Source organism: Loa loa (genome assembly GCF_000183805.2).
Source record: "Loa loa unplaced genomic scaffold supercont3.5, whole genome shotgun sequence".
Lineage (NCBI taxonomy): Eukaryota > Metazoa > Nematoda > Chromadorea > Rhabditida > Onchocercidae > Loa > Loa loa.
Window position 1 is genome coordinate 900,671 of NW_018108185.1, and position 26,958 is coordinate 927,628.

Here is a 26,958-nt window from a genome sequence, read left to right on the forward strand (position 1 = left end):
ATACATTTCCTTTGCTTTTTTCAGGAATTATTTTTCTCATTCCAAATTATTGTTAGTTTTCCCGAATCTCTTAAACTTCATTAACTGCATTAAATTATATTATAGATTTCTTTTTTTGAAATTGCTTTAAAAATTTTGTCCTTGGAAAAATCCCAAGAATATTCCATGAATTCTCGAAGATTCGAGTATTCGTTGGGATTGGCAGTTTTATTACTCCGCATTGTTTTTGATGTAATTAATTTCGGACGAATAATCGTAACCCAACGCAGCTTGAAATGTATTCATTTTTCTTACAAATATATTTTGTTTGTCATGTATCCGTTCACTTTTTTTGCTTTTCAAAAATAGGAATTGTGGAGGTGTAAGAGGGGATGAGAAATGTCAGAATGCAAAAACTAAAATAGGAATTTCATAAATTTGGAAACACTAGTGCTATAGCTATTCATCTCTTGTTGTTCAAACAAAGTTTTCAAATAAAGTTGGAAAGGAAAGTTTTGCATATCTGTCAGTGTCTAATTAAAAATAATTATTTAGATGTTGCCATTATTGTTGTTGTTATTAGATAGTTGTTCCTGCAACGATACGCCATTCATCATCAATCGAGTCACAAATCAAGTGGAATTCTCGGATTTACTGCCAGGATACAATTATGATCATGCTGACAACAGTTCTGAAGAGGTATGCATGCTTTCTTGTTTACATCATTCCCTGAAATATTCGTCAATTAACTCATTTATTTATCAGCTAACTTTCTTCTGCCTCCTTATTATTTCTTAATACGCTTAATATGTCATATGAAACAGTTCTGTCAATGTCTGATAGTATTCAACTCATACTGATAAAGGCAATGCTTTCATGTTTAATTTACAAAGAGTTACTTCATTAAATCAAAAATCATAATCTATGCTATATTCTTGGTTAAGATTAATGACAAGCATCAGTTATTCAAGTCGAAAAATCACCTATTTCAAATATTCCAGAAAAAAGTCATAAAATAAATTTCGAGAAATAAATTCGTAAATTTAGTGGAACTTCCAAAACTAATTAACACTGTAGACTAAGTACTTCATTACTCTCTAGAAACTGAAGAATACGTCAAATTGGTTCCAGTAAGCATTTTAATATATTTTGAATTATATGCATTCCATTTAACTGATAAAGTTGAAAATGTTTCAAGTGATATCATTCAGTCATTTGTCTGTTTCAGGTAACAATAAGTTTTGCGATACGTCATGTACTTGTTCATTCTGATGCACTCTCCTTATCATGTGAAATTTACCAAAAATGGCGAGATTTACGTCTTAAATACAGTGGGATTAAATCCATTACCGTAAGTATTTATCATTTTTCAAGTTTTAGTCGAACTCAAAAAGCGGAAAATTCCGCATTATAAAATTTGCTTATGCCTCTATCAAAATATAGCAGTCGAGCTGGGAATTTTTAGTCTTTCTATCTCGCATGAAACTTTTGGAATTCCTATCATTCCTTTTTTTTCCGGAACTTTTGGAATTCTTATCGTTTTAGAAGTTGCTTTCTTGTTTCAGATTCCGAAGGATATAAAAATTTGGAAGCCTGACACTAGCTTCTCTGAATCTGCTGCAACTTGTAGCGCAGAATCGCTTCGTTTATATTCTGATGGCACTATTTGTTGGAAACAACGGGCTACTTTAACATTTCCTTGTATTTCAGACTTTGTTTTAAACAAGTAAGGAAGGACTCTTGGCATTTGTTCAAAAATAATAAAAATATCTACATAAAAGTAGGTAGTCTACAGATAAAGGTACAGATGTGGTGTATAAATAATTTTGCGTCACTTTTGCACCAATTCTCCACAAATTTCAATGAGGTCGAATTGTCCAGCAGTTATTTGAACATTTAATTGTAAGTATCATTACATTTTCCAAACTATTATCTTTAATTGAATTGAGAACAGAAATTTTTCAAAATAAAATCGCGCATGTACAAAGCAATAATCAAATAACAGCTGGATTCCTGCATCAAATTTTTCCCGGCGGGAGTTCATGTGATCAGAAATTTCTCAGATCGAGAGCTGTTCTGATTTATTTGTATAATAGCATTAAAATATTTAATATATTAATTGTTATAAAGCACACCGCAAGTATTGAAGGGAAAAGTTTTTTTTTTTGTAGTGAAAATTATTTGTGAATCATAAGTGTATAAACTTTTCAGAGTAATTTATCAACGCTGAATTGTTCGTTGATTATTGGAAGTTTTGACAATTCAGGAGCAGAATCGATAATGTACAAAGTGGGTGACATAATGTTACCATCGAATTTGAATCAGTCACATGCTATCCTCGCTATGAATTACACGGTTACAACATTTGAAGAAGTTGCATTGAACGGGGAATTAATGATTCAAACTGTCATACATTTCCTCATTGAATTAGACCAAACTATTCGGTCTTTTAATAAGACAGAACATTAACAGAAATAAAAACTTTCGTCATTTCTGAGCTTATCTTGGTGAAGCATTTTCAAATTCAAATTTCGTTAACATTCTGCTGAAAACTTGAAAAACAAACAGTTCTTCGTTTTTGTGCGATAATAACTACTATTTGAAACTCCGTAAAAGCTTGTGAGAATGAAGTACGGTCTTTTTACTTGTGATTTATGGCTTGAATTTTTGGATTCAGATTTCTAGTAACCATTCAGGATTATCCACGTGTGATACTAACATCTAATAAAGAAACACAATAAATTGGCTATTCACAAAGTGGTTTTTACCTTTACATTAAAGCTTAAATTTGTGCAAACTGCTTAGTTTCTGGAATGGCATTCTAAAAAGCGAAATCGTAAAAACTATGATGGTTTTCCTAATTAACGAAATGGGCATTTCAAGTCCACTTTTATGAGTTTAAGCTAACAATAAGTGAACAAGCAAATAACAGGTTTCCAATCTATTGGGTATTAAATTGCCTTTATGGAATTATTTGGTTTATCCTTCTTTTCTACATGTGCTATTTTGAGAGAAGCAATAAAAGAGTGCATAATGACAAAAAAGTTCACAACATTTAAATAAACTACTCCCACTTCTTTGTAGTGCCGAAAAAGACGTCGAATAAGTAAAATATCCGAACCTTTACCTGCAATGAAAAAAAATCCCAGAGAAAATGTTCTCCAATGTTATGACATCATGTTCTATCTGATAATTTAATCAGTTCGTTTTCATTCGAATAGAACATTTAAACAGTTTTCCATCTCACTGAGAGATAGAAAACTGTTTAAATGTTCTATTTCCATCTCACTCTTAAGCAGATTTGTCATATACATTAAATTTTTTGATAACCAAATTGTGAAATTTTTAAAATGACTGCTCGAGAATTTCACACAATTCAATTAGCATTAAAAGAACTATGAAGTAATGAAAAATAACAGCTTTTTTATTAGAATTTTGTTTACTTTGTGGTAAAGAAATGAAAATTATTCATGCGATTCGTATACTTCAAGCAATTAACGTTTCCTTTTGAGAGCTATTGAAGAAATCTAAAGGGAAAAAAGAGCAACTAAGATGATCCTTGCAAAATTAGCTCTCATTGCTGGATGTGATTATGTTAATCTTCATGTTTAAAATGTCAGTCTATAGTATCCTACTTCACTCTTCTCGGAATGCGCTGTTGGATTATCATTTCCTATAACTTATTTCAGTGCTATCTTATCTTATTAGAACCGGGATCTTATCACAAAACATTTAGGAAGTTCTAATGTCTTAATGTTCAAAATTTTAGTTTAAATAATGATCTTTACCGGAAATAAATTCCAATATCATGATTCAAGGAATTAGTTGCTATCACCGTGGAATCACACAACTGGAAAAAGAGAAACTTGTATTGGTTATAAATTCTTAGGCAGAATGATAGAAGTCAGCTGCACCTGTTGAAAATTTGAGGTTATTAAATTGTCAGGGATGAAGAAAAATGAGTAAGCTATGGTCAGCATGAATAAGCCAATGAATAAGCTAAGCTATGGTCAGAGGTCATTAGTATGTTAAATAAATAAGAGTTAAAAATGTTTTTTAAAACAGAATTTGATAATTGTTGTCAGATGGAATGCGATGATGAATCTATCAGTCATAGAATATGCACACCCTAATGAAAATGAGAAAAAATATTTTTTGTTGGGAAATTGTCTTCCTGTTGAACTCGTTTCTCGGTGATACAGATTTATTCGGAAGGTAATACTGTTCTTGCACAATATTACTAGTTAACAACAAGAAGAAAGGTATAAAATATGTGTGTATATAACACGATGAATTGATAAGCAATGATAAATGAATTATACAAAAAGCAAGTAATATGATCAACTAACAAACTCCTTGTCGTTGCCTTGGACAATAATTTGACTGTCGGTTTAGTTGATAGGTCGTTGAGTTGAGAATACGTTACGGGAAATGTATTTGGCGAGTAGAAGAATATCGTAGTTTATTGTCCAGTAGTGCGGATATGCGAAGATGTCATCGTTTTTGGGTTCTGTCGTGGAGAACAAGCGAAGAGGATCTATCGTCTGCTCGGTTGTAAAAAAAAACTATCTGTCCCAGGATTTTTTCATATATATATATAAAGATTAGGGAGGAGTTTTGTAAGCTCCATCGGGGCTATCATGGAGGTATGGCTAGTCTTTAGCACTGTCCATTGTGTAGGTACTGAGACGTTTTTGTTTTACGCTGTCCATTGTTAGCTTATATCCTTGTCATTGCTTTAATTTTACTTACAAGATTTCGTCACCCCGTTTGTCGGATATTGTGGAAATTTTGTTTGAACGTAGCTTTAATTTCCGTAATCCGACAGAAAATTTGCATTATGATTTTCGGAGTTTTTCCGACTTTTTGATTACTCTTTACTTCCACTTTGATTTTACAAACTCGATCACGAGCGTGAATTCAGCTTTTTTCTTTAGACGAGAATTATTTTACAGAATTTGGAAATGGGTTTGAAGCAAGTTTTGCTACCATTAATCATCGAAAGTCGAAAAAGATTTGGGGATAGTTCTTTGCTGCTTATGCTTGATTCTATTAAAATTGGCTATCAACGAATGGATCACGAACTGAGTCGAAAACCATTGCCGGAATCAGTTGACGGACTAAATAATTTGGAACTTCTCGAAGTTTCTTCTGGAAATAATTCAGTTCAAGGATATATTGGGGAAATACGTTATTGGCAAACAAAATCATGCCAGAATTTAGATGAAATTTTAGTTGACATGTTCAGAATTGATAATTTGGATATATTGCCTTCAGAGATTTTGCATGATGTTTCGGTATGGAAGAAAAAAGATAACAGAATAGTGAAGCATGGAGAATTCGTGACAGTATTTTGTTTTAACCTCAGTAACGATAACGAATATATTGTTTCGGATAGCGAGATGTTGACCTTTCTGGAGTACTCTTTGCAATTGCACTTCGGGACCACTTTACAAATACCCGTGGAAGAAGTCGAACAAATTGCGCTGCCGGTAGCTATTTTCCGACAATTATGGATTGCAATTACAGAATTTAAATTTATCAAAATAAGTATGAAAATTTATGATTTTGATGGATTTGAATGTGGTTATGTAAGGGGAATTAGCTTCAATAGAAGTATTTTGGAATGCATTAAAAAATTTCCTGAAGAACCAGCGGGATCCGAAGCTTATAAAAAGACCCAAGAAAACTCAGAAAGGAACGATAACAATCTTAATGAATTTCATTCCCATGGGAAAGAAAGAATCAAACAAGGAATTCAAAGTTCGACAGAAATTGATATCTCGAGTCCTTCCTATTTCCATGATCACACAAGGATCCATATTTCAGAATCTGTTACAAGTGCAGGAAACAAACTGTCGATACTTAATAAAATTCGTAAGGCGGTAGAAATGATAGTCGAAGTACCGTGCGACGACGACCGAGTATCATTTATATCACTCGGATTTGATTCTCTAAAATTAGCAAAATTGGAGTTTGTTTTGCAAACCCAATTTAAGGGAAAATTTTCGATAGCTTACGGAAGCGCTCATCAACATCCTACTATTGATGACCTAAGTGAATACATTCTGAAAAGCTCTATCGAAGGAAATAGTATTCCTAAAAACATGAAGGCCACAAATTTTCAATTTCTTACGGAAAAGTTGACAAAGATTATCAGAAGCAGTACTGAAATACCGCTGAGTGCAGCCCAAAAGCGATTGATTTTCTTTTATCAGCTGGATCCCGAACAGAAATCAAACTTCATTGAAACTGTGAAATTTAGCATTGAAAGTTTAAAAATTCATCGACTTCAAAAGGCATTCAATAGGGTAGTGGCGAGACATACAGCATTGCGATCGATTTATACGGTAACAGGTCAAACAATTTTGTCTCTCACTGAAGCTTATTTCTGGATTCGTGTGGAATCTAGGAATGTATTCGAGTCATTGAAATCAACCGATTTATTTGACCCTACTGTTCCGATGAGGCTATTCATCGCTGAACAGGAAGATACTAGAGCTAGCAGAAAATTGAAGGAAGGTATTTCTGATCGAGGCAATCACTGGGCTCCAAGAAAAGCACAAACTGCTTGCACGCATGTTGTGGACATCAGAAGTTTAAATCTAATTGTTATCCAGATGCACCATATTATGATTGATGGTTTTTCTATAAAATTATTAACAGACGAACTGCGTATGCTTTACTACGGAAAAAATCCGCTCAAATTAGTACCGTATCAATATGGACATTTTGTTCTTCTAGAACATCAACAGAGACAAGATTCTGAAAGTCAAAAGTTACGTGAAGATTTCTGGCAACATCAGCTTTTTAACGTTGCATTGCAAGCGTTGCCAGTAGATGAAATTGGACTTCAAGTAGGGAGATATTCAGGTCGTTGCTTACAATTTAAAATAGATTCTAAAATCCAGAAATGTTTGAAAAATCTAGCTACTTGTTGCTGTGTAACACAATTTTCCGTCCTTCTCGCCAACTTTCAACTTTTGCAATACAAAAGACATGGATTCAAAGACTGTTGTGTCGGGATAGCAGTTGCGCAAAGGGAAATTCCTGAACTTTGCACCATCATTGGTTGTTTATTAAATGTGGTACCACTAATCAACACCATTAATCCCAGTGATCGAATTCATGATTTTATTACAAAATCTAACAAGCGTTTAAATGAATGCATCCAAAAGCAATTACAATTCGATGATTTGATAGCAACATTGTGTTTAGAACGTGATCTGTCAAATTCACCACTTTTCCAAGTTTTATTTATTTTGGACGATAGCAGCGACATTCATAGCGCTATCCAAAACAATGACATCAACGATGGTAATGATTCAAATTTTGCACAGTACGATCAGGTCTGGTATTTTTACTTTTATAAAGAAGGTATGAGAGTAAAAATTGAATATAACGGCAGCCGTTTCTATCAAAGTACCATAGAAACAATGGTACATCAATACCTCAGACTTCTTCATAAAATGTCGCAAAATTTGCATATTCTTGTTGAAGGCATAAAAATGATAAGTTCTATGGAAGAATTTGTGGATTATAAGCTAAGATTTCAAAATCGATGTGATTTTCCGCAGAAAGGTACCGTTTTGGATCTTATCGATCAACAAAACAGGATGAATCCTTATTGTAATACCGTCATCCAAAGAGGAGTACCATTTTCGAGTGCATTTTTGCAACGGAAAAGTAATCAGTTATCAAGATTTCTTACGCAAAGTTGGCTGCAATTTCTGGGCGAAGAAATACAAAACGATAGTTTTATGCTACTTATTTTTGATCGATCTGTTTTTCTTCTGCTAACAATTTTTGCTCTATGGAAATGTGGAATTGGAGTAGCTCCCTTGAACCTGGAAATTTCTTCAGACCAGTTGAAAGAAATCCTTGTGAAATTAATTTGTCCAGCTGTCATTCATGAACGCAACCGAAAACAGCATCAGGTCGTAAATCAATGCTTTTTTGAGGATATTTCCAAAAATTCCTGTGGAACATTGTTTCGAAATCCAGAACAGCAAAGTCCTGTGTTTAAGCATGATATCAACGAAGTGATCACTTTAATTTCCGGATATTCTGATCAAGAGCTCAGGAAAAAGTCAACTCAGCGTAATCTGGCTTATATGACTTTCACGTCAGGGAGCACCGGTACACCAAAAGGAGTCTGCACCGAGTTTTACGGACTCAACAACTTGGCACTGAACTATACGGAGTTACTGAGTATTAAATCAAATAGCACCATTTATCAAGTAGTAAATCCATCATTTGATATCTTTTTTGCAGATATTCTGGAAGCTCAAACAAATGGAGCGAGTTTATACCTCGCAAGTCAACGAATACCAGATTTAGAGGAAATGTCAAAGATTACTCATGTTTATATTATGCCGGCGTATTTGTCTGCTATTCAGTCAGAACAATTCAAAAAATTGACAAGTCTGGAACAAATTAATTTTGGTGGTGATTATATTCAATATAAAGCCTTACAAGATGCTCTGCAAATTGGACTTCGCTTCCATAATCAATATGGTATGACTGAACATTCCATTTATTCCACCTGTAAGTTAATGAAAGTTTGTGATAAAACTCCATCTGTTGGTAAACCCTTCAAAAATATTCACTTTTCCATATATGATGGTGACAAAAATTTATGTGGACAACGTATTATTGGGATTTGCTGCATCTCGGGAGCAGGTATTAGTCGCGGTTATCATAATAATGAATACCTTAATCAAATATCATTTCGCAGCAATCGTGATTTGACACAACTTGAATTACTGTCAAATTGCGATAGGCGTTATTTCTACTCTGGTGATCGAGCCGAAATAAAAAACGCTGTTGGTAAGTTAATTTTTCATGGCCGCAGCGATTTTCAAGTAAAAATTCGAGGTATTCAAGTTGATATCCCCAAAATTGAAGCTATACTGGGACAACATCTTTTGGTCAAAGAATGTATTGTTTGTCTGCAAAGAATAGAAACGGAAGAATTCCTGATAGCTTATATTATTTCTTGTGAAGATATCATCCCGGAAATGGAGGAAAGACAGATAATGATAAAAAGTTTGAACGAATACATGATGATAAAATTACAAACCTTCATGATTCCGAGTCACTATGTGTTTGTTCAGCAATTCCCATTAAATATCAAGGGTAAAATCGAACGGACACTGTTACCCATACCAGAAAAACCTCTGAAATCAAAAATTCCTTTGAAAGCTGACTATATTTTTGGACCGCAGGAAAAACAAGTGATGGGAATATTTACTACACTGCTGCCAGGAAAAGATATTCGACTCGATGATTCATTTTTTGAAGTGGGTGGCGATTCGTTGAAAGCTTTAATTGCAATCCAAAATATCAAACGTGAGACTGGAATAGATCTTCCGCTTCGGGATATTTTTCAATTAACATCTTTCAGAGCTATTTTGGAATCTTTGAAAGAGAACTGTTCAACAGGTAATCATGAAGAAGTTGGAAATCTAACAAAGCTGGAATCAGCGAGATTTAAATTTAATTCATTGCAGATTCATAATAATATATGCAGTAAGATGTCCCGAAAATCTGAGAAGATCTGTAATGAAAGTAAACAGAAAAGCAGATTCTGGTTTAATGGAAGTGTTCCAGTAAGTTTACAGCAGGAAAGACTTTTATTTCTTTACAGCTTTGGAAAAGAATTTCGTGAAAGTTACAAACTTCAGTTTCTATTTACATTCCATGGTTATATGAATCTCAAAATTTTGAATGCTGCTTTAAATTACGTTATGCGGAAGCATCGACTTCTGCGCACAATTTTTCTTCACAAGGCTGGAAAAACAATCCAGGAAGTAGTATCTTTGAGTGAATGCTACATTGAAGTTCACAGAAACACGCTTGGGTATGACGGAATAGGATCGAGAATAGAGTCAGAATTGCCAGATTTATATGATACGCTTTTGTTAGCTATAGCTGTTTCCGGCAATCTAGAGCTAATGCTGATTCTCGACCATTTGATTGTTGATGGCCGTTCGATCGCTATACTCAGCAACGATCTTGTGGAATTTTACAATGTACTTATCAATAGAGGCAATGTATCCTTTGATATCACCGAGGATAGTAGTTATGCTGAATTCTCTCTGAAACAGCGAAGCGAGTTGGAGAAATTTCGGATTGCATTAAGAAGCGCTGATTATCACTTGTCGATTAACAAAGCAATGGTAAAAGATGAGCTTCAAGTGCAGGAAGAATGTAGGTATCTGAAAGAAATGAGCCTGAAACTGCAGAATTTCCTACCGTTGTCGCTTCAGTTTGATCTGTCTAACGAAGGATTTGACAGAGGAAATAATTTAATTAAACTCAAAATGCCTTTGGATTTGTCTACAGTTAAGCATTTTTGCATGGCAGAACGATGCACGCTATTTGCTTACTTGCTTGCTGTATTTTCCTTAACTGTACGTTCTTCACTAGCCGATCAACAACAACTAAGAGATCGCTTTGCTGTAGTCACTTCTGCATTAAATCGTGAAATCAGTACTATGAACTGTGTCGGATTATTTGTCAATACGGTAATCATTCCGATTGATACCAGTTTTCAAAGTGTCTCCGAACTAATTCGTAATCTTCAACAAAATATCGCACAAGCTCTCCAATTTCAGCATATTCCTTTCGATTACATTATCCGGAAGCTGAACCCAAGACGAGACAGTGCAGGTACAGAAGCATATCAGATTTCGTTTGTTGTCCAAAGTGCCTCTGCAATAAAAATACCAAAAATTGAGGGAGTTGAGACGATTATCGAAGAAATTGGCACAAAATATGCGAAATTCGACCAAGCATGGTACTGCACTGAATTTGAGGACTGTATTGAGATGTCGGTGGAGTACAGAACTGAGAAGTATAGTAATTTAAAGATAAAACATGCCATGGAACTATTCGTTCAAATAGCTTCTCAAATATTGTCCAGCCGATCTGCGGAAGTGAAAGACATTCTGGAATCTTCCAAATTAATTAACGTTAATAAACTAATGGTTGAGATGATCAAGGATGATAATTCAAAAGACATGAGCGAAGTTCAAGATACAATCAAAAAGAATTGGATGTTGGAAGAAGCTTTGCTTAGCATCTGGAAGGAAGTATTAGGAAGTCCAGAAATTTCTACTTTTGACAATTTCTTTGCAAGAGGTGGCCATTCCCTGCTGATTCCAAGTATCTGCTATAAAATAGAGCAACAAATCAACTACCAGTGCCCACCACAAGCAATTTTCAAGTATCAAACAATTGAAGAACTTGCGAAATATATAGACAATAAGCAAAATTCAAAGGCCTTGATGGCATCAAAAGAAAGGTTCAAAATTCGTGTATGTCCACTTCAGGAATCTTTGGTCGGGATGTATTATAATGCAGTCACAGAAACAGCAGTTTCCACTTCGTTCATTACTACTACTACTACTACTCGTAGTACTACTGCACCTTTGACAACTGATCTTATCAAGGCTTATCAAACGGGGTTTTCAATATCCTTGAAATCAATAAACTTATCAAAACTAAGACGTTCCCTCAATCTAATAATAATGGGTCATTCCGCATTTCGTGCAACATTTTACTGTCAGAACAACGATTTTTTTCAAGAAATTCATTCTGGTACTGAAATTTACATTACACCGCGGACGACTAGTGAGCAAGCAGCAATGATAGTACCAAATCCTTTTCATGCGGTACCGATTCTCTGTTGGTTGATTCATAATATCAAACAAGAACTCTCTGATGATAGTCACTTTGAACTTCATTTTGAAATAAGCCACGTCATATGCGATGGAAAGTCGCTGTCTATAATAGCCAGAGAGTTATATGACAATTATTTCAAAGATATACAAATCTCAATGAAAAACGACGATTTCATTCAATTCAGCAAGCGAACTGAACAACGATTCAGGGAACGTTGCACTGAAATGCAAGGATTCTGGTCGCAAACTTTGAAAGATGTAGAAAGCGCAAATCTTCATTATGAGAAAATAATTGCTACCGTTTCGTGCAGTAATAGATGTAAATTTCTTCATAAAAGATTCAAAAGTTTGAACAGTTTGATCATAAGAGTAGCTGAGAAATGCTGTTGCTCTCCGTTTGTTGTACAGGTTGCTGCATTCAGCAAGGTACTCTCGGGAATAGTAACACAAGCATCCAAGATAGCTATTTCATGTCCGGTAGATATGCGTGATTCTGGAGCTCAACAATGTGTTGGAATGTGCATCAATGTTTTGCCAGTGATAATCGATTTAAGACTTGGAAAATATCAGGATCTAATTCAAGACATCGCGAGGAGTTTAGCGGATGCTTACGTAAACGCTGATATTTCTACCAAAGAAATGAAAAAATTATGTGGAGAACATGGAGTTTCTAACTTTGCTGATATTATGGTTGTCAACAACTATGAGGAATACTCCGACCATTATCATGAAATTTTAAACGATAATTCTGAATTTACGAAGTGCGTTTTGACATTGTTTCTCACACAATATCATAAAGATATTGTCGCGAAAATTGAATGTAAACAAGATCTCTTCTACAACGAATCAATGAGTATAATGCTTAATCAATGGGCAAGAATAATTCGCAAAATGGAAAAGATCATTGTAACGGAGAATGAAATGAAATATGAAGATAGGCGAAAATGTCCGTATGGCATTCCTTCTGATGGAGAGTATTTCAGTGCTGAAAATAGTATGGATATGAAATCAAAAGAGAAAGTAGTATCAAGTGAACGTGAAGAATGTTTTATGAGAAGAAATGACGACAAAAAAGTTCTCCGAAAATGTGATTATCCAGCATTTAGCTATCAGAATTTAATTCGAGAAGCCCTTGTAACCAACGGTCGATTGACAACCATAACAGCTGTTATTGGAAGTAAGGAAAGCATCAATTATCGTACTCTAATTAGATTAATTTACCGAACTTCGAAAATTATACGAGAAAAGATAATTCGAATAACGGGTAATACATTACGAGCTGATACAGTGATACCAATTATTGCTCATAATAGTATCAAAACATTGGTAACATGCTTGGCAATTATCATGGCCGGAGCTGCTTATCTCCCCATAGATTCTACAAGTCCGACCAAGCGAGTCTTGAATATTTTAGAACAAATGGAAGCAAAATTTTATGTTGCTATTGATAAGATAACAAATAATGATGACGAATTTCAAGCTTCACTTAATTTTTCATTTCAAAATGCACTGGAAATCAACTTAAATGATTTGGGATTTGACGAAGAACCACTAGAGTCTCAAATATATCTGAGAAATACGCCGAACGACTTAGCTTACGTGATATTTACATCGGGAACTACTGGAAAGCCTAAAGGAGTAGCAGTTGGCCAACAGGGTCTTCTCAACATGGCCATAGCATGTACTGGAGATTTCTGGATGGGACCTGGGGACTGTGTTTATCAATTTACAAACTTTGCATTCGATAATAGCGTTCTAGAAATTATGATGGCATTGATCAATGGTAGTACTTTGTTTCTCCGAGAAGATTTTTTCACGCCAAGTAAGTTTCTGGATGAAGTGAAGCATGGGAAAATTACTCATGCATTACTTTTTCCTGGACTGGTGAGTACCTTCACGGATGAAGAGATTGGGGAACTGAAACACCTGAGATATTGGATTGTTGGGGCAGAAAGTGCAAGCAGAAGGGTTTTGGAATGCGCATTAAAATCAGGTGTTAATGTAATTCAGAATTACGGACCAACGGAAACGACAGCTTATGCTTTGACCAAGAGAATGAAACTGTTAGACAGACCCAATAATATCGGTCGTGGAATAATGAATGTTGTTACTACAATTAGAAATTTCTGTGGAGAGGTTCTACCAGAAATGGGAGTAGGCGAATTATGCATCACGGGGATAGGGATCACGCGAGGTTATATTGTTTCAGCTGATGTAAAACGAGATGCCGAGAAAGAAAATGAAAACAAAGGAATCAGCGAAATAAATGCTTGTCGTCAGATATCATCAAGAATTAGTTTTGATACTAAAGATATGGTCCGATTGCAACCAAATAACGACATTCTTTTCCTAGGGCGATACGATAATCAAGTAAAGATTCGTGGATACCGTGTTGAACTGAGTGAAATCGAAGCCATTCTTTGTCAGTATCCACAAATCAAATCTGCGAAAGTAATCCCAAAATTAATAGGGAAACAGCAGCAGCTTGTGGCTTTTGTTATTTTGTCAGATTTGTTGAAGACCAAGTTCGACCCCGGTATTGTACGACAGTTCATGTTAGAGCAATTGCCGTATTATATGGTACCAACTCAGTACCACTCCCTACAGCAATATCCACTTACCAAAAATTCAAAAATTGATGTCTTGGCTCTGGAAATGCTGCAAAATCCTGAAAATGATCAATATTTCAAGCATATAGAACCAGAAAGTACCATAGAATGGAAGGTGCTTGGATTCTTCCGGAAAGTTCTCCAGGATGATAACATTTCGATTAATGATGACTTTTTCGCGGTTGGTGGAAATTCATTTTCGGCAGCGCAACTCACCACATTGATAGAAGCTAATCTTGTACATTCTATCGGTATAAATAATGTTTTTCGTCATCGGACGGTGAGGAGACTGTCACAGTACATTTTAAATTCTCACAAAAAGCCAAGTAATGAAAGAATTCATGGGATTCAAGGCTTTCATCAGATAAACAAGAAAGTTTTTAGTCTTGATAACATTCCTCTAAGCTTTCAGCAACAACAATTTCAATTCTTAAATGAAACGAAACAACGGCAATATTATGAACTCATATTTGTGCAGAAATTTGATGCATCCTTCAGCCTGCGATATTTGAAATTGGCTTTTCTGCGCCTAATTTTACAACAACCTTCGTTGCGAACAATTTTTCCGGAACTCAACTATGATGTACACCAGGAACTACTTTCTGGGACAGAAACTTACTTCTACAGCAATATTTTACAGCATAGCTATTACTTGACACAACCAGCATTCTACAATGAAGATCATGTTGTGGAAACGATAAAAATACTTCGCGACGAGAAAATAAATCTCAAACACGAACCACCGATTTTATGTGCACTTGAAACAACCAGCAGTGCATCTCATACTGTCATTTTACGAATGAATCATATCATTAGTGATGCTTGGTCAACGAATCTTCTGGAGAATGACCTAAGAGATCTGTATCAGGAAGTTCTGAAAAACAAGCAGTTCGATAGCAATTCAAGATTGCTTTTTACATATGCTGAATATTCCATCGAACAGTTTGAACAAAAGCACTTTTTAGAAACGTTAGCAGCTAAATATGCTGATAAAATTGTAAAGTGGATCATAAATGACCCAAATTTCAACAACATTTTGGAAAACTGGGGAAGAATTGAAGATCGGATGAATCAGTTTGATCAGATTAATCAGTATTTAGAACCTGGAATTTTTAGAAAAGCTGTTGAATATTCGAAATCTACAGATTTTAGAAACTATTTAGAAACAGGATTTACTTTCGAAGTAAGGAAGATTGAAAAGATTTGTGGATCCCTTGAAATCACTCCCTTTGTAGCCTTTCTTAGTGCATTTGCTTCATCTTTACATGAACTATCTGGCACAAGTCAGTTAATTATAAATGTACCAGTTGCTAATCGCTCCTTCAAAACAAACAATATTATAGGTAACTTTCTTAACTATTTACTGATAAACAGCACACACATCCCTTTAAAGGAAGTTGATATCATCAGTAGTGCCTCGAGTGATATTATGGATAACTCTAGAAATAAAACAAAATTCGCCATTTCCAAGGAGCAAATGGCAAGAACTCCTCCTACTAATATATATGCAAGATTTATGAAGAAATATGTAGAAAATATAAATAGAACAGTTAACGAGATCCGTCAATTCGAGCAAGTACCATTTATTGCACTTTTGAAATTAATTCGAATTAAACTGAAAAAGCTGAAATCACCAGGTACTGAAGTCCTGTATCGTCTTCACAAAACTGTATTTTTTAATTTTCGTTACGGATTGGAAGAAAATCTTGAATCAGTAATAGGTAAAGGTGAAGTTCAAGCGCCAACGGATTGTATTCACGAAATTGAAGTCGAAGTAGACCGTGTGAAAAGCTATTACTCTTGTAGAATCAGAATGGAAAATCGCGGACATATCTCAGCACTGTGTCAGCGAATGATTTTTGCTTTACAACAAATGTCAGTCAATGCTAACATCCAGGAAATAACGAAAGACGAGAAAATAAAGCCTAGGGAAAATGCGCATGAAGCAATTGCGAAACCTTCTTCTCTATTCTTTGCGAATGATCAGGGCGGAAATGTTATTGATTTGGAATTAAGGGGAATATGGAGCAAATGTTTGAAGAAAAGATGGATTAGAGATGATGATGATTTTTTTCTGGAAGGTGGAACTTCGTTGCTTACTTTGAAATTAAGACGCTTTATTGAGTCAGAATTTAAAATTCACATTGAAATTGATGAAATATTCAAATACAGCACTTTTACACAGCTAAGAAGTTTGCTGCAAAAGCGACTCATCGACAGAGACCATTCTCTCCCGGGTAAGAGAATCGGATTTATGAATTCTGAATCTGAAAAAAACAGCGATCTAATATTACAAAGTGCTGGAAATGTGTCTAGGAAATGTAGCATTGTAGAAAGAGCAGACAATTTACAAACACCCGAGAATCGGACAACAGTTCGATTGTTTCATCAAAACGAATCAAATATTAATATCACAGGAAGTGGGGTAATTGTTTTTTCCACGCACTCGTTGGTGGCGTGACATGGACATATGCACCAATGATACGACAACTAATAAGAAAGCTACCAGGCTCCTTCAGAATAATTGGCGTTGAACATCCAGATAGTTTTTCTGGAAGATATTCAGCGGATCATAAATTTTATCAGTCCATTGAAAGTTTATGTTCCAAATATGTACGAGATTTGCATGATCATTTATGCAATGTAAAAATGCGCATATTCATCGGTGCATCATTTGGTGCAATTTTGGCTTATCAGTGTGCTGTACAACTACAACGAGAAGGTAAGTTCTTGGTTTGCCAGTTCTCTAACATCGATTCATATCGGTATAATTTTTAAAGGTATAATTTTTAGAAGGTATAATTTTTACTGAAGAGGTATACATTTTTTTTTTTGGTGGAAAGCATAATTTTTTGAAATATTTCGAAAAGGTATACCAACTGGGTAAAATATCGGAAATCTTATTATCCAGTAATCAAATTTGTATAGGATTGTAAATAATTCCAGGAATCTTATGTATCTCAAAGAAAACTTATTAATAAAAATTTTGGAAACATATATCCCTTCCATTTAAAATGTTATTTCAGAAATTCATATAGATGACATAATATCCATTGATGGAACAGCGCATTGGCGCAGAAGCACCTCCGCAACAGAACTATCATCTTATGAGGAGCATCGTCAGCAAATCAACAAAATTGTGAAATATCAAACTGGCGACATCAAAATTGATACTGAATTGCTAGGAGCAATGATCGAAAATGCGTGGGAGTTGCTGAAGATGATGCGTATTTACATCCCAAGTCAAAATTCAGGGAGTCCTTCTCGACTTCACGTAACCCTTCTAAAATCACCTCAAAAAACTACAGAAGATGAGCGAGATTACGGTTGGATGGATCTTTGCTCTACAACTGTCGTAAATATACCATTTTCGCATGATACAATGCTTCATAATTGCAACCTTGATGCGATTGTTGAAATTATCTTACAAACTGTGGAGAAACTAAACAGAAGTACCAATAATTTATGAGTTTTTCTTATTCCATCGAAATACCACTAATGTCAGACACCACTACGACAAAATTTCAGAGGCTGTATGGAAGTCAATCTTTTTTTTGCTAATTTTCTTAATCAACTCCTTACACAAGCTTCGAAGTATCAATTACTGACGAAGTCTCGCCTAAACACAATTCACACACAAATGAATCTCGAGCAGTAGAATATCTTTCCCTGTCTCTAGAGCAACAACGATCATCTAAGTTCTTTTATCAGCCAAATATGATGGTTGTAACTCGAAACTCTGTGAGCAGTTTTTGAAATCAGCTAAATTCCATTAAAAACGTGAAAATAATCACTTATTTACAACACTTCTCTCTGCACTCCCTGTCAGTAAGGGTAGTGATAGTGACCCACACTCTTGTTGAAGTTTGTGAATAAAGTGCTTTGTTTTCGGATAACACTATAACATAAATAAAGTAAATATATGGAACAAATGAAACTTTCGAATGAATATATTTTAAAAACGTGACACTTATTTGATATTTTTCTTCTTTAGCATATCAAAGCGTTTTGCTAAATCATCAAAATCAAGCTCATCATTGCTACCAACAACACCTAACTGCTGTTCATCATTACTTTTCGTTAATGGAAACGATGCTGAGTCGAATGATCCCGGTAAATCGTTCGGTGGTTCTGGGAACTCTGGTTCTACTGCAACGAGAATTGCATTTACTTCGTAGCAAATCCAAAAATTTTCCTCCAAAATTGCCACACTCTTCTTTAACATCTTGTTTTTATAAAAATGGCAAGACAAATGAAGAAACCAACTACCAAGATTCATTTTTGGAGGAACCGAATTGGCATCTGTGGGAGGCGCCGATGGAACACCCGGTGATGTATTCGGTTTGATTTTGATGTCCCTCGATGAATCATCGACCTACAAAACTAGTTTCTTCCGTAATTTGGTTGTAAAATAATCAAAAAGATGCATGAAATATATCTAAATTCTAAATGAATCAGTGGTAGTAGCTCAAACCGTTGAATAATGAGCATCAGAAAATAAAAGAAAACAGATCGGCACATATTAGAATAATCATACGGTCGGTTTAAAATTTAAGCGACAAACAGGTGAAACAGGAAATGAAAAAACCAAAACATATGCAGAAATCTTCTGGCTATGCTTATAAATGCAATGATTTAAAAAGAAACATACTTGATTCAAACAAGGATAATTATGAGCACCATAATTAGTTGGGTCTGACACTGGTGCAGAAGCTGGAATACCTACCTCACCACTTCCACCGAAAGCACCTTTAAATCCAGCAGGAGGAGGTGGTGGTGGCCCGGGATAGTACCCTGAAAAGTGGGCATTTACATACACAACCAGTACTCGGGAAAAATGATCTTCGAATGCTTTCAAGTAAGCCATATAATATTGATAGCAATACAAAAGCATCTGCTAACCAGATCCTTCATTCGTCGGTGGGGAAGGTGGCTTTTTATTATCTGAACTACTGCCATCGGGATACATCCAACCATAACCTTGCTGGAAATAATTTTAATTAAACAAGTATTATAATAAACTGCTCCAATACAATACATTTTTGTGAATAAATAAACGTACATATTCCGAAATTAATAAAAGCATCTACTAGAAATATAACAAAAACACTACTCCTCCATGATTTTTAAAATCGATCAACATCTGTTCAGCAGCAGCAACTTCGTCTTCACGCATAATATTTGGATCAGGAGTGAATGGTATTCCTGCACACTTTGCAATTTCAATCATATATCTGGAAAAGTTAGGCAAAAGCTAGACTATTAAAATAACTCATATTTAATCTCAAACTGCGAAATGACTTTAAACCGATTATATATTCTTTTTTCTTCTTTCGCTACCTAACAAAAAGAAAAAAGGAAACACACCGCTCTACCAAGAGTTTTGGAGGCGCTTGTACGCTTAGTTTGGCCATCAACTTTGGTGATACTTTGGCAGGATATTCTAGCTGGTTATTATGTGCTGCTTCAGCAAAAGCTTTGCCATATTTCATAGTCAGCTGGTCATTAATCACCTATGATTTGAAAACATTTCAAACCAGAAACAAGCAAATTAATCTAGTTCCAGGGCAACAAAAATTTCTGATGAAAGTTTAATAAGGTTAATAATGATAACGTCAGGTTTTATACGAAAGGGTTTTAGACCATGTTATCTATTCATATATAAGGCACACCTGTATGCTGGAAGGAGCTCAGTACGGACTCTACGGAAAGTACTTATACTATAACCTGAAAATTATTACACCCAATCCAGCAACTGACTAAGAGAATCCACAGTTAAAACTATTGAATCAGAACGATATCTTTAAGAGGCTGTGCTTCTACATTAAACCACGTTCACTAAAAAAAAGTTTCGTAGAACTCTTGTGGAAAACTTGTCACAAGAAAATATTGTTACCTTGAATTCACTCACATCTGTTGCCACACGAGGAGCAGCCCATATAATATTGATTACTGCTTCAGCAATTCCATCGTCAAGTTGCCTGTAACATTTTTCGTTACAATTAATCTGCGTTAAGAGATAAAAACAATAAAAGTCAGGAAACAAAGCATACTTGATTTGCTGTATGAGACCAAATCGTGCCAGAATAAGATCGCAATACATTTCTAGCAACTCGTATGCTTCGACAAGGAAATCCTCTCTTATGATATGTTCTACTCTGATACGAGCACGGTCTTCCTTGTGGTCTAGAGTACATATTAATGAAATATCTGATCCACTTCAACCATGTCCATTTTATTGAAATAAACAACATAGATTAATAATTCTAAATTGTTCATGCTGGAAAGACTACAAGCAATAACTGACGCTATCTGCTACAATTTGACGTGTTAAGTTCTAATTCACATTTCAATAAGTAGAAGCACATCTCCAAAGCATATCATTGTACGAACTTCGGTACTCCTAAAGACATATACAACTAGTACCCCACCAATAAAAAGTGCATTCCATGTCTGTTATGCTGGAAGTCATGCAATGAAAAGGATGCTTGAAACATAATTTGGAAGACCTATATAGAAACTTGAGGCAATGTGTTTCATCTCTTCAACCTACCATCCAAAACAACTGATTATTCCCACCAAAGTACTGGTTTATGAAAAACATTCTAAGTTCAAAACAAACTTGCAATGAAATCAGCAATTTCGGTGCGTGATTTCAGTGCCATCTCAGTTTTCTTCTTCTCTAATAATTTCAAACGATTAATTGCCAAACGAAGATTCGTTTTCAGCTTCGAGTACTGTGTTCCCCAGCTGATCGACATATCCTCTTCTGAATTATTACTTTATTATGCTGAAAGCTTATCATAAAAATTATAATTACGACAGCAATCGCTAAAGCGAGAGCAGACAGAGCATAATGTCATGTAAAACTTCATTTCTATATATAAACATATCCTCCCTACTAAAAATGAGATTTGGATGGGGTACAAATCAAATAAGCACATCCCAGCAGTCACATGTTAAAGATGCTAACTTCGAACATTATTTTGGCCTCACTGACATGGATATATTATGAAGACATATATATATATATATATATATACGGTTCTGCGACTCTGTACATCTGAAGGTAATGCACGCTTGCGCTCGTGTAACATTCGTTTATTTCTACTTGCCACCCCTCACTGCAATAGATGCGAAAGCAAAATGTTGGGAGTTTCTTTTTTAACTTCGTACTAATTATTAAAGTAACTGGTGGACAAAGTTATCACAAGCAGATATTTCCTGCCACATTTGTATCTGCGGTAATATCAGTCAGGAATTATGTACATTATCAATCATCGAATATTCCCAATTCTTGTACGGAAGCACCTCCATTCGAATGAGAATGACCAGTGATTTAGAAAACGCAGTGTACACACTCTTCCTACGTTGATTTATACTCCGCGATAAATACCGACTGTTACGTCACAGACATGTATGAACCACGCATGACTCACACAAGAAGTATACGACCTACGTAAACATGCATGACTCATCTAAACGGTTGAATACCTCGGATCAATCAATTGTCTGACTCGTCTTGCTACATTCGTTTTGATTTCACCTCTTGTTCTGACCTTCTCAATTTCCATGCTCATTTCCACTCACCCCACATTTCGGACATTTTTGAACGAAATGGCATATTTCATAGCAAGAATTTTTCACTTCATGATGTGATAGTATTTATGGTTGCCAAAAGGAAGGGAAGATTCACAGTATTATACCGACCGGTATGGTCCAATTTGGTAGTTAACCTGAATGTTACCAAGATATTCGATATGATATGTCAAGGAAAGTACATAGCATTCATCCAATACTTCCCATAGTTGATCACGCAGCTGCACGTCCTTCCATTGTAGTGGGAGGTACTTACTGAATACTCTATTAATGGAACGGAAATTTCCATAACTGGGATATCATTATGATGAGCTGCTACTATTGACATGCAAGAGCTCGCTGTTTGTCGCGAACCATAAGAATTTTAGCTATTTGTCTCCTGATCAGTGCGCTGGTGTAATGTAGGATTAATGTTGGTGCAAATGTTGCGATTCTGTTTGAAGGGAGAAGACATAAGTTAATTTTGGTGTGATAGTTTATCGCTGGCATAAAAACTGAAGTTGTTTGAATTTCAGAAATGGAGGAGCTCGAACGCCTGTCACTGGTGTCAAGAGTGTGTGTCGAACTTGACAATCACTTTGGACTGGCAGATAAGGATGTCGCGGAATTTATCATATATTTGGCTACTGAAAATCCAACTTTCGATAAATTCAAGAAATCAATAACGAAGGAAGGATTGGCTGATCAGGTATGCACTACACGAATATCGTTTCGAATAATCTTCCAGTCTTTTTCCGTGCTTGTTCTGAAGGACTGGACAAAGAACGAATTTCCATTGAAATCTATAGGATTAAAATTTGATGACAATCAGCCATAAACGAAAAGAAATACCGCGAGGAAAAGCATGGTATATTATTGTTATTAAAGCCTGGCATATTATTGCGTTAGGAACTTTTTGAAGGGACACTATTTGTATGTGTTTTGTTTTCAGTTTGATGATTCTTTGTTAGCAAATCTCCTTCGCATTATACAGCACATGCAACTGAAAAAGAAAGATGTAGCAAATGCGAAGACGCTTTCGGATGATAAAGAATTGCTTCGCGAAACACTTCCAGCTCTTGCGATGCCAAATGTCGATGCAAATAAACTGATGAATGAACTAGAAGGCTTACAGCCAAAATGGAAGGAGGAAAAAGTCCGTCCTTTTCTTCAGTTTGCTTCTGAGATTGAAGATTATCGACCATGTTATCTACCAGCATATGGGCTTTACTAAAGTAGTGGTTGAAAAAATAGTTTTTTAGGAGAAAGTGATGTTGGATTTCAACTTTTCCCTTGTTATCAAACTTAAATTCGATATGTAATTTGAGTTGTCCAGTTCGCTGGTTCGTCCTTACCAGTTTCCGTTTTAGGTTTTTTTTCCGTTTTTAAATAAAATAGAATTCAGACGAAAATGACGGATAAATCGAATGAAAAGAAACGAAGCGACCATCGGTTAAAAAGTATAAACACTGGAAAAAGAAAATATCGCCGTTCTTCGGACGATGGGAAAGATAGACATTCGCATGATGGCCGAAGACAAGGACGAAGTCCCACTGAGACAGGTCAAAGGAGAAAACGAAACAGAAATCGGAGTGAAAAACAAAAGGAACCGTTATCAAGGCAGGTGTAACACTTCTAAATTCCTAGCTATGAAATTCCGAGGAGGGGGGGGGGTTATGAGAGGATGAAACTAAGATTAAAAGGATTTTTGTAACTACTAAAATAAATAATGCGATAAAAGAGGTAGTAAATACGTAGGTATTTATTGTTTTTTTTGATTTATTAGGTAGTTATTTGCTGTTTATTTTCAGACGGCATCGTAGGAGTAGATCATATTCTTCCGAAAATGGAAGGAGGAGAATGAGTCTCGCACCTATTGTTGGTCATATTTACAATGGCCGAGTAATAAGCATTCAAAGCTTTGGAGCCTTTATACAGGTTTCCCTTTTTTGCAACTTGTACTTATTGTAAATTAGCAATAATGCACCATTTAGAAATTCTGACGTTACTTGATTCCTTAGGTTGTTAGGTTGTTTATCAATACTTAGATTGTTTGTCTTCGTTTACTTTTACCGAATTATTAGTTCATTTCCTTTAAATTTATCTATTCGGCCAAAGCTCTATTTTCGCTTAGTTGGAGGGCTTACGTCAGCGCTTCGAAGGTCTTTTACACATATCTCAAATCAGGCAGGACAGAGTGAATGCCGTCTCTGATGTATTAAATCGGAACCAGAAGGTCAAAGTTAAGGTAAATGAACATTCTTTTTCGTTTTTTTTGTATCGAATTTTTTTGTTTCTGGAACGTTTCAATACGTTGCTAGTATTCTAAGTACAAATAAATGTAGTAATGGAATTGTTTGCTATGCCTTATCGGTGCTAACGTACATCTAACATCTAACGTGCTAACGTACTAACGTATATTGGTCGTTTTGTGCGTTTTGTCATTTCTCCTGTAAAGTTGCTTCTAGGTTATTAAATTCGAGTTAGGAAAGATTGGTTTGTCGATGAAAGAAGTTGACCAGGAAACAGGACAAGATCTTAACCCGCATGAGCCTACACCACTTGCAGATGGTGCTCGTCCGCCTCGCAATCCCGAAGCACCATGGATGGATCCGTCTACTTCTCGCAATCCAGATGATGTATCTGTCACTCAGTCGAAAAGGTTTCGATTACAGCAAACGACTCAGATATTCTTAGTAGAATATTTTTTTCTTTTTGCTTTATTTCATCATGAAGAGCACTTTGTTAGATAATTTGATATTTGGATGAATTTTAGTGTGGTGAAAAGTCGTGTTCGTTTAACAACTCCTGAGAGATGGGAATTGAGGCAAATGCAAGGCGGAGGAGCGATCACTAATGCTGATTTACCTGATTTTGATGAGGAACTTGGTGTTCTGAGGAATTATGATGGTATGTTCATTAATACAGATACTACTAATGTTAGATTTTTATCATTTCTTTCCTCAACTTATATTGATAGTTTAGTTATATATTATTATGTACTTATTTAATTATATATTGTTACATACACTGACTTATATTGATAATTTAATGTTAGTTGATTTTTACCGGTATTCTTATTGAATATTTTTAAGAAGAAAGTGATGGTGAAGATATCGAAATAGAAATTGTTGAGGAAGAGCCGGAATTCTTACGCGGTTACGGGAAATGTATGTTAGATCTCGAACCAGTAAAAGTTGTGAAAAATCCAGACGGAAGTTTAGCACAGGCAGCCCTAATGCAGGTCAATTAATTATATCTTCTTATTCATCATTCTCTCATTTTGTAAAAGTCCTTCTGTACACTTGTAATACATTCATTATGGTAATGCTTGTACCGCAGTTTATTCCAGAGTGCACTCGCAAAAGAACGGCGAGACCAAAAACTGCAAGCACAGCGTGAGCAAGAATCTCATTCTCATCGTAGTGGTCTTTCTTCCACTGCTAGAATCAATGATCCTATGGCAGAATTATCCGTGCAGACTACAGTGGATACTTCGGGGCCAAGTCAAAGGCAAAAGGTAGCTTTAGAACCTATAATTGTAGCTTTATTTTTGCGGTACTCAACAAGACAATAAGTATAACTTTTAGCTTAAGTTTTTTGGCATCCGATATGTTTCCATTTTAGTAACATTTTCATCGTCACAACAGACACGTCAATTGCTTTTTTCTCACTACTATGAGCTACGATGCATCTGCATCACTTATTATAATTTGAAATGCTTTCTCGATTCCGTTGGGAGTATTACAGCCATATATATACCTGAATCTCTATAGAGGTATTCCAGAAAAGAAAGTGTCTAAGTAATTCAGGAAATGCCAGAATGGCTAAGACATGTAACTGCCGGTGGGAAAGCAACTTACGGGAAACGAACAAACATGTCACTTAAAGAGCAACGCGAATCGCTTCCAATTTTTGCATTGAAGAAAGCGCTTCTGGAGGCAGTTGCTGCCCAGAATATTTTGATTGTCATTGGTGAAACTGGGTCCGGAAAAACAACTCAAATCACTCAGTACATGGTTGAAGTTGGATATGCTGCTCGTGGTCGGATTGGATGTACTCAACCGAGGTAAACGAAAATACTATTTGAATTTTACTCTTACATTCCAATCAAGTCCATTCGTTTAAAAATAGTTTCTGTTGCATATTCCTTTATGGAAGTTAAAGCAGTAACGTAAGTAGTACGATACATGACGAAGTTAATACTAGATTGCAAAAATTAAACAGAGATCATTGCTCCAAAATTCAAATTGTTACTATCATTGGACTTTAATGATGTTTCTGATTCAGTTATCTGATTGTGACTGACTAACTTTATTAACAGAGCAAACTGATTCGATGTATTGAAACATGTTCCTATAAACCTTGAGTAATGCGTCCTTACTGATGTTGCAGCGAAATGCTTTCAATTGCCGTTTATTTACTTTTCAACGGATATCTTTCCAACCAGATTACAAAATATGATTACATTCTTGTCAATATTCTGAGACATGTCAAATTAGTACAGTTCTCTTAGTGATATCATTAATATTGTTTCAATAATTCTCTTTTGCATACTTTTTATTCAGTTGATTGCATTGTTAATTGAAGGCGTGTGGCCGCGATGTCCGTTGCGAAGCGCGTTGCCGAAGAAATGGGTTGCAGACTTGGCTCTGAAGTTGGTTATACTATTCGATTCGAAGATTGTACAAGGTTTGTTTGTTCGATTTTTTTTTTTTGGCATTGTGTGTAAAGGAGATTGTTATGTGAATGTGTGTTTTGAATCGGTACTTTTCTGTGAAGTTTGAAATAAAATTATTGACTCATTAAATGATTTATTTTATGGGATGATCAGCATCTTGCATGTTTTTAGCCAAGACACTGTAGTGAAATACATGACGGATGGTATGTTACTCAGAGAATGTTTGCTGGATCCGGATTTAACATCATATTCGGTAATAATGTTGGACGAAGCTCATGAAAGAACTATTCATACCGATGTTTTATTTGGGTTATTGAAAGCTGCAGTGAAAAAACGACCGGAACTCAAGCTAATTGTTACTAGGTGTGTTTCTGATTTCTTCATTTACCTTTGTTACCTTGTTTTGACGGTAAGTAAAAGTACT

General features: G+C 35.4%; 4 protein-coding genes across 4 annotated transcripts in view; 3 read left to right on the forward strand and 1 right to left on the reverse strand.

Moving 5' to 3' along the window:
* Window positions 1-534: 534 nt before the first annotated feature.
* On the forward strand, window positions 535-1,709 carry LOAG_01734 (hypothetical protein; the record flags this gene model as incomplete). The annotated part of the gene is made up of 3 exons (XM_020445827.1): window positions 535-678; window positions 1,208-1,330; window positions 1,545-1,709. 3 exons carry the CDS (start codon window positions 535-537, stop codon window positions 1,707-1,709), a joined length of 432 nt encoding a protein of 143 aa, XP_020303755.1.
* Window positions 1,710-4,943: 3,234 nt separating this feature from the next.
* Window positions 4,944-17,744, forward strand: LOAG_01735 (AMP-binding enzyme family protein; the record flags this gene model as incomplete). Its single annotated transcript, XM_020445828.1, has 3 exons — window positions 4,944-16,723; window positions 16,795-16,997; window positions 17,302-17,744. 3 exons carry the CDS (start codon window positions 4,944-4,946, stop codon window positions 17,742-17,744), a joined length of 12,426 nt encoding a protein of 4,141 aa, XP_020303756.1.
* A 397-nt stretch (window positions 17,745-18,141) lies between these two features.
* Window positions 18,142-21,049, reverse strand: LOAG_01736 (hypothetical protein). Its single transcript, XM_020445829.1, has 9 exons — window positions 20,898-21,049; window positions 20,329-20,461; window positions 20,172-20,256; window positions 19,643-19,788; window positions 19,389-19,509; window positions 19,178-19,259; window positions 18,927-19,069; window positions 18,545-18,650; window positions 18,142-18,424 (listed from the first exon to the last, which is right to left on the reverse strand). The coding sequence occupies exons 1-9, from the start codon at window positions 21,034-21,036 to the stop codon at window positions 18,246-18,248; spliced, it is 1,134 nt and encodes a 377-aa protein (XP_020303757.1). The 5' UTR covers window positions 21,037-21,049; the 3' UTR covers window positions 18,142-18,245.
* A 1,342-nt stretch (window positions 21,050-22,391) lies between these two features.
* The window catches only part of LOAG_16499 (CBR-MOG-5 protein), a gene marked incomplete at its 5' end in the record, with an annotated part of 7,229 nt that continues 2,662 nt past the window's right edge, over window positions 22,392-26,958 (forward strand). The window contains 12 exons of the mRNA XM_020449152.1: window positions 22,392-22,562; window positions 22,806-23,009; window positions 23,259-23,473; window positions 23,665-23,791; window positions 23,988-24,101; window positions 24,322-24,515; window positions 24,630-24,763; window positions 24,949-25,097; window positions 25,206-25,373; window positions 25,666-25,922; window positions 26,444-26,545; window positions 26,706-26,943. Of these exons, the coding sequence (XP_020307413.1) occupies window positions 22,392-22,562; window positions 22,806-23,009; window positions 23,259-23,473; window positions 23,665-23,791; window positions 23,988-24,101; window positions 24,322-24,515; window positions 24,630-24,763; window positions 24,949-25,097; window positions 25,206-25,373; window positions 25,666-25,922; window positions 26,444-26,545; window positions 26,706-26,943 (2,073 nt within the window). The remainder of the gene's footprint in view (window positions 22,563-22,805; window positions 23,010-23,258; window positions 23,474-23,664; window positions 23,792-23,987; window positions 24,102-24,321; window positions 24,516-24,629; window positions 24,764-24,948; window positions 25,098-25,205; window positions 25,374-25,665; window positions 25,923-26,443; window positions 26,546-26,705; window positions 26,944-26,958) is intronic.

Bases quoted from the DNA above. Each gene is read 5' to 3' on its own strand.
- LOAG_01736 (XM_020445829.1), bottom strand. From the start codon at position 21,036: ATGTCGATCAGCTGGGGAACACAGTACTCGAAGCTGAAAACGAATCTT. The intron at 20,462-20,897 runs GTTTGTTTTGAA...TATGTACTCTAG, and splicing joins AATTGCTGATTTCATTGCAA to ACCACAAGGAAGACCGTGCT. The intron at 18,425-18,544 runs GTAGTTGGTTTC...TTCTCGTTGCAG, and splicing joins TCCTCCAAAAATGAATCTTG to TAGAACCAGAGTTCCCAGAA.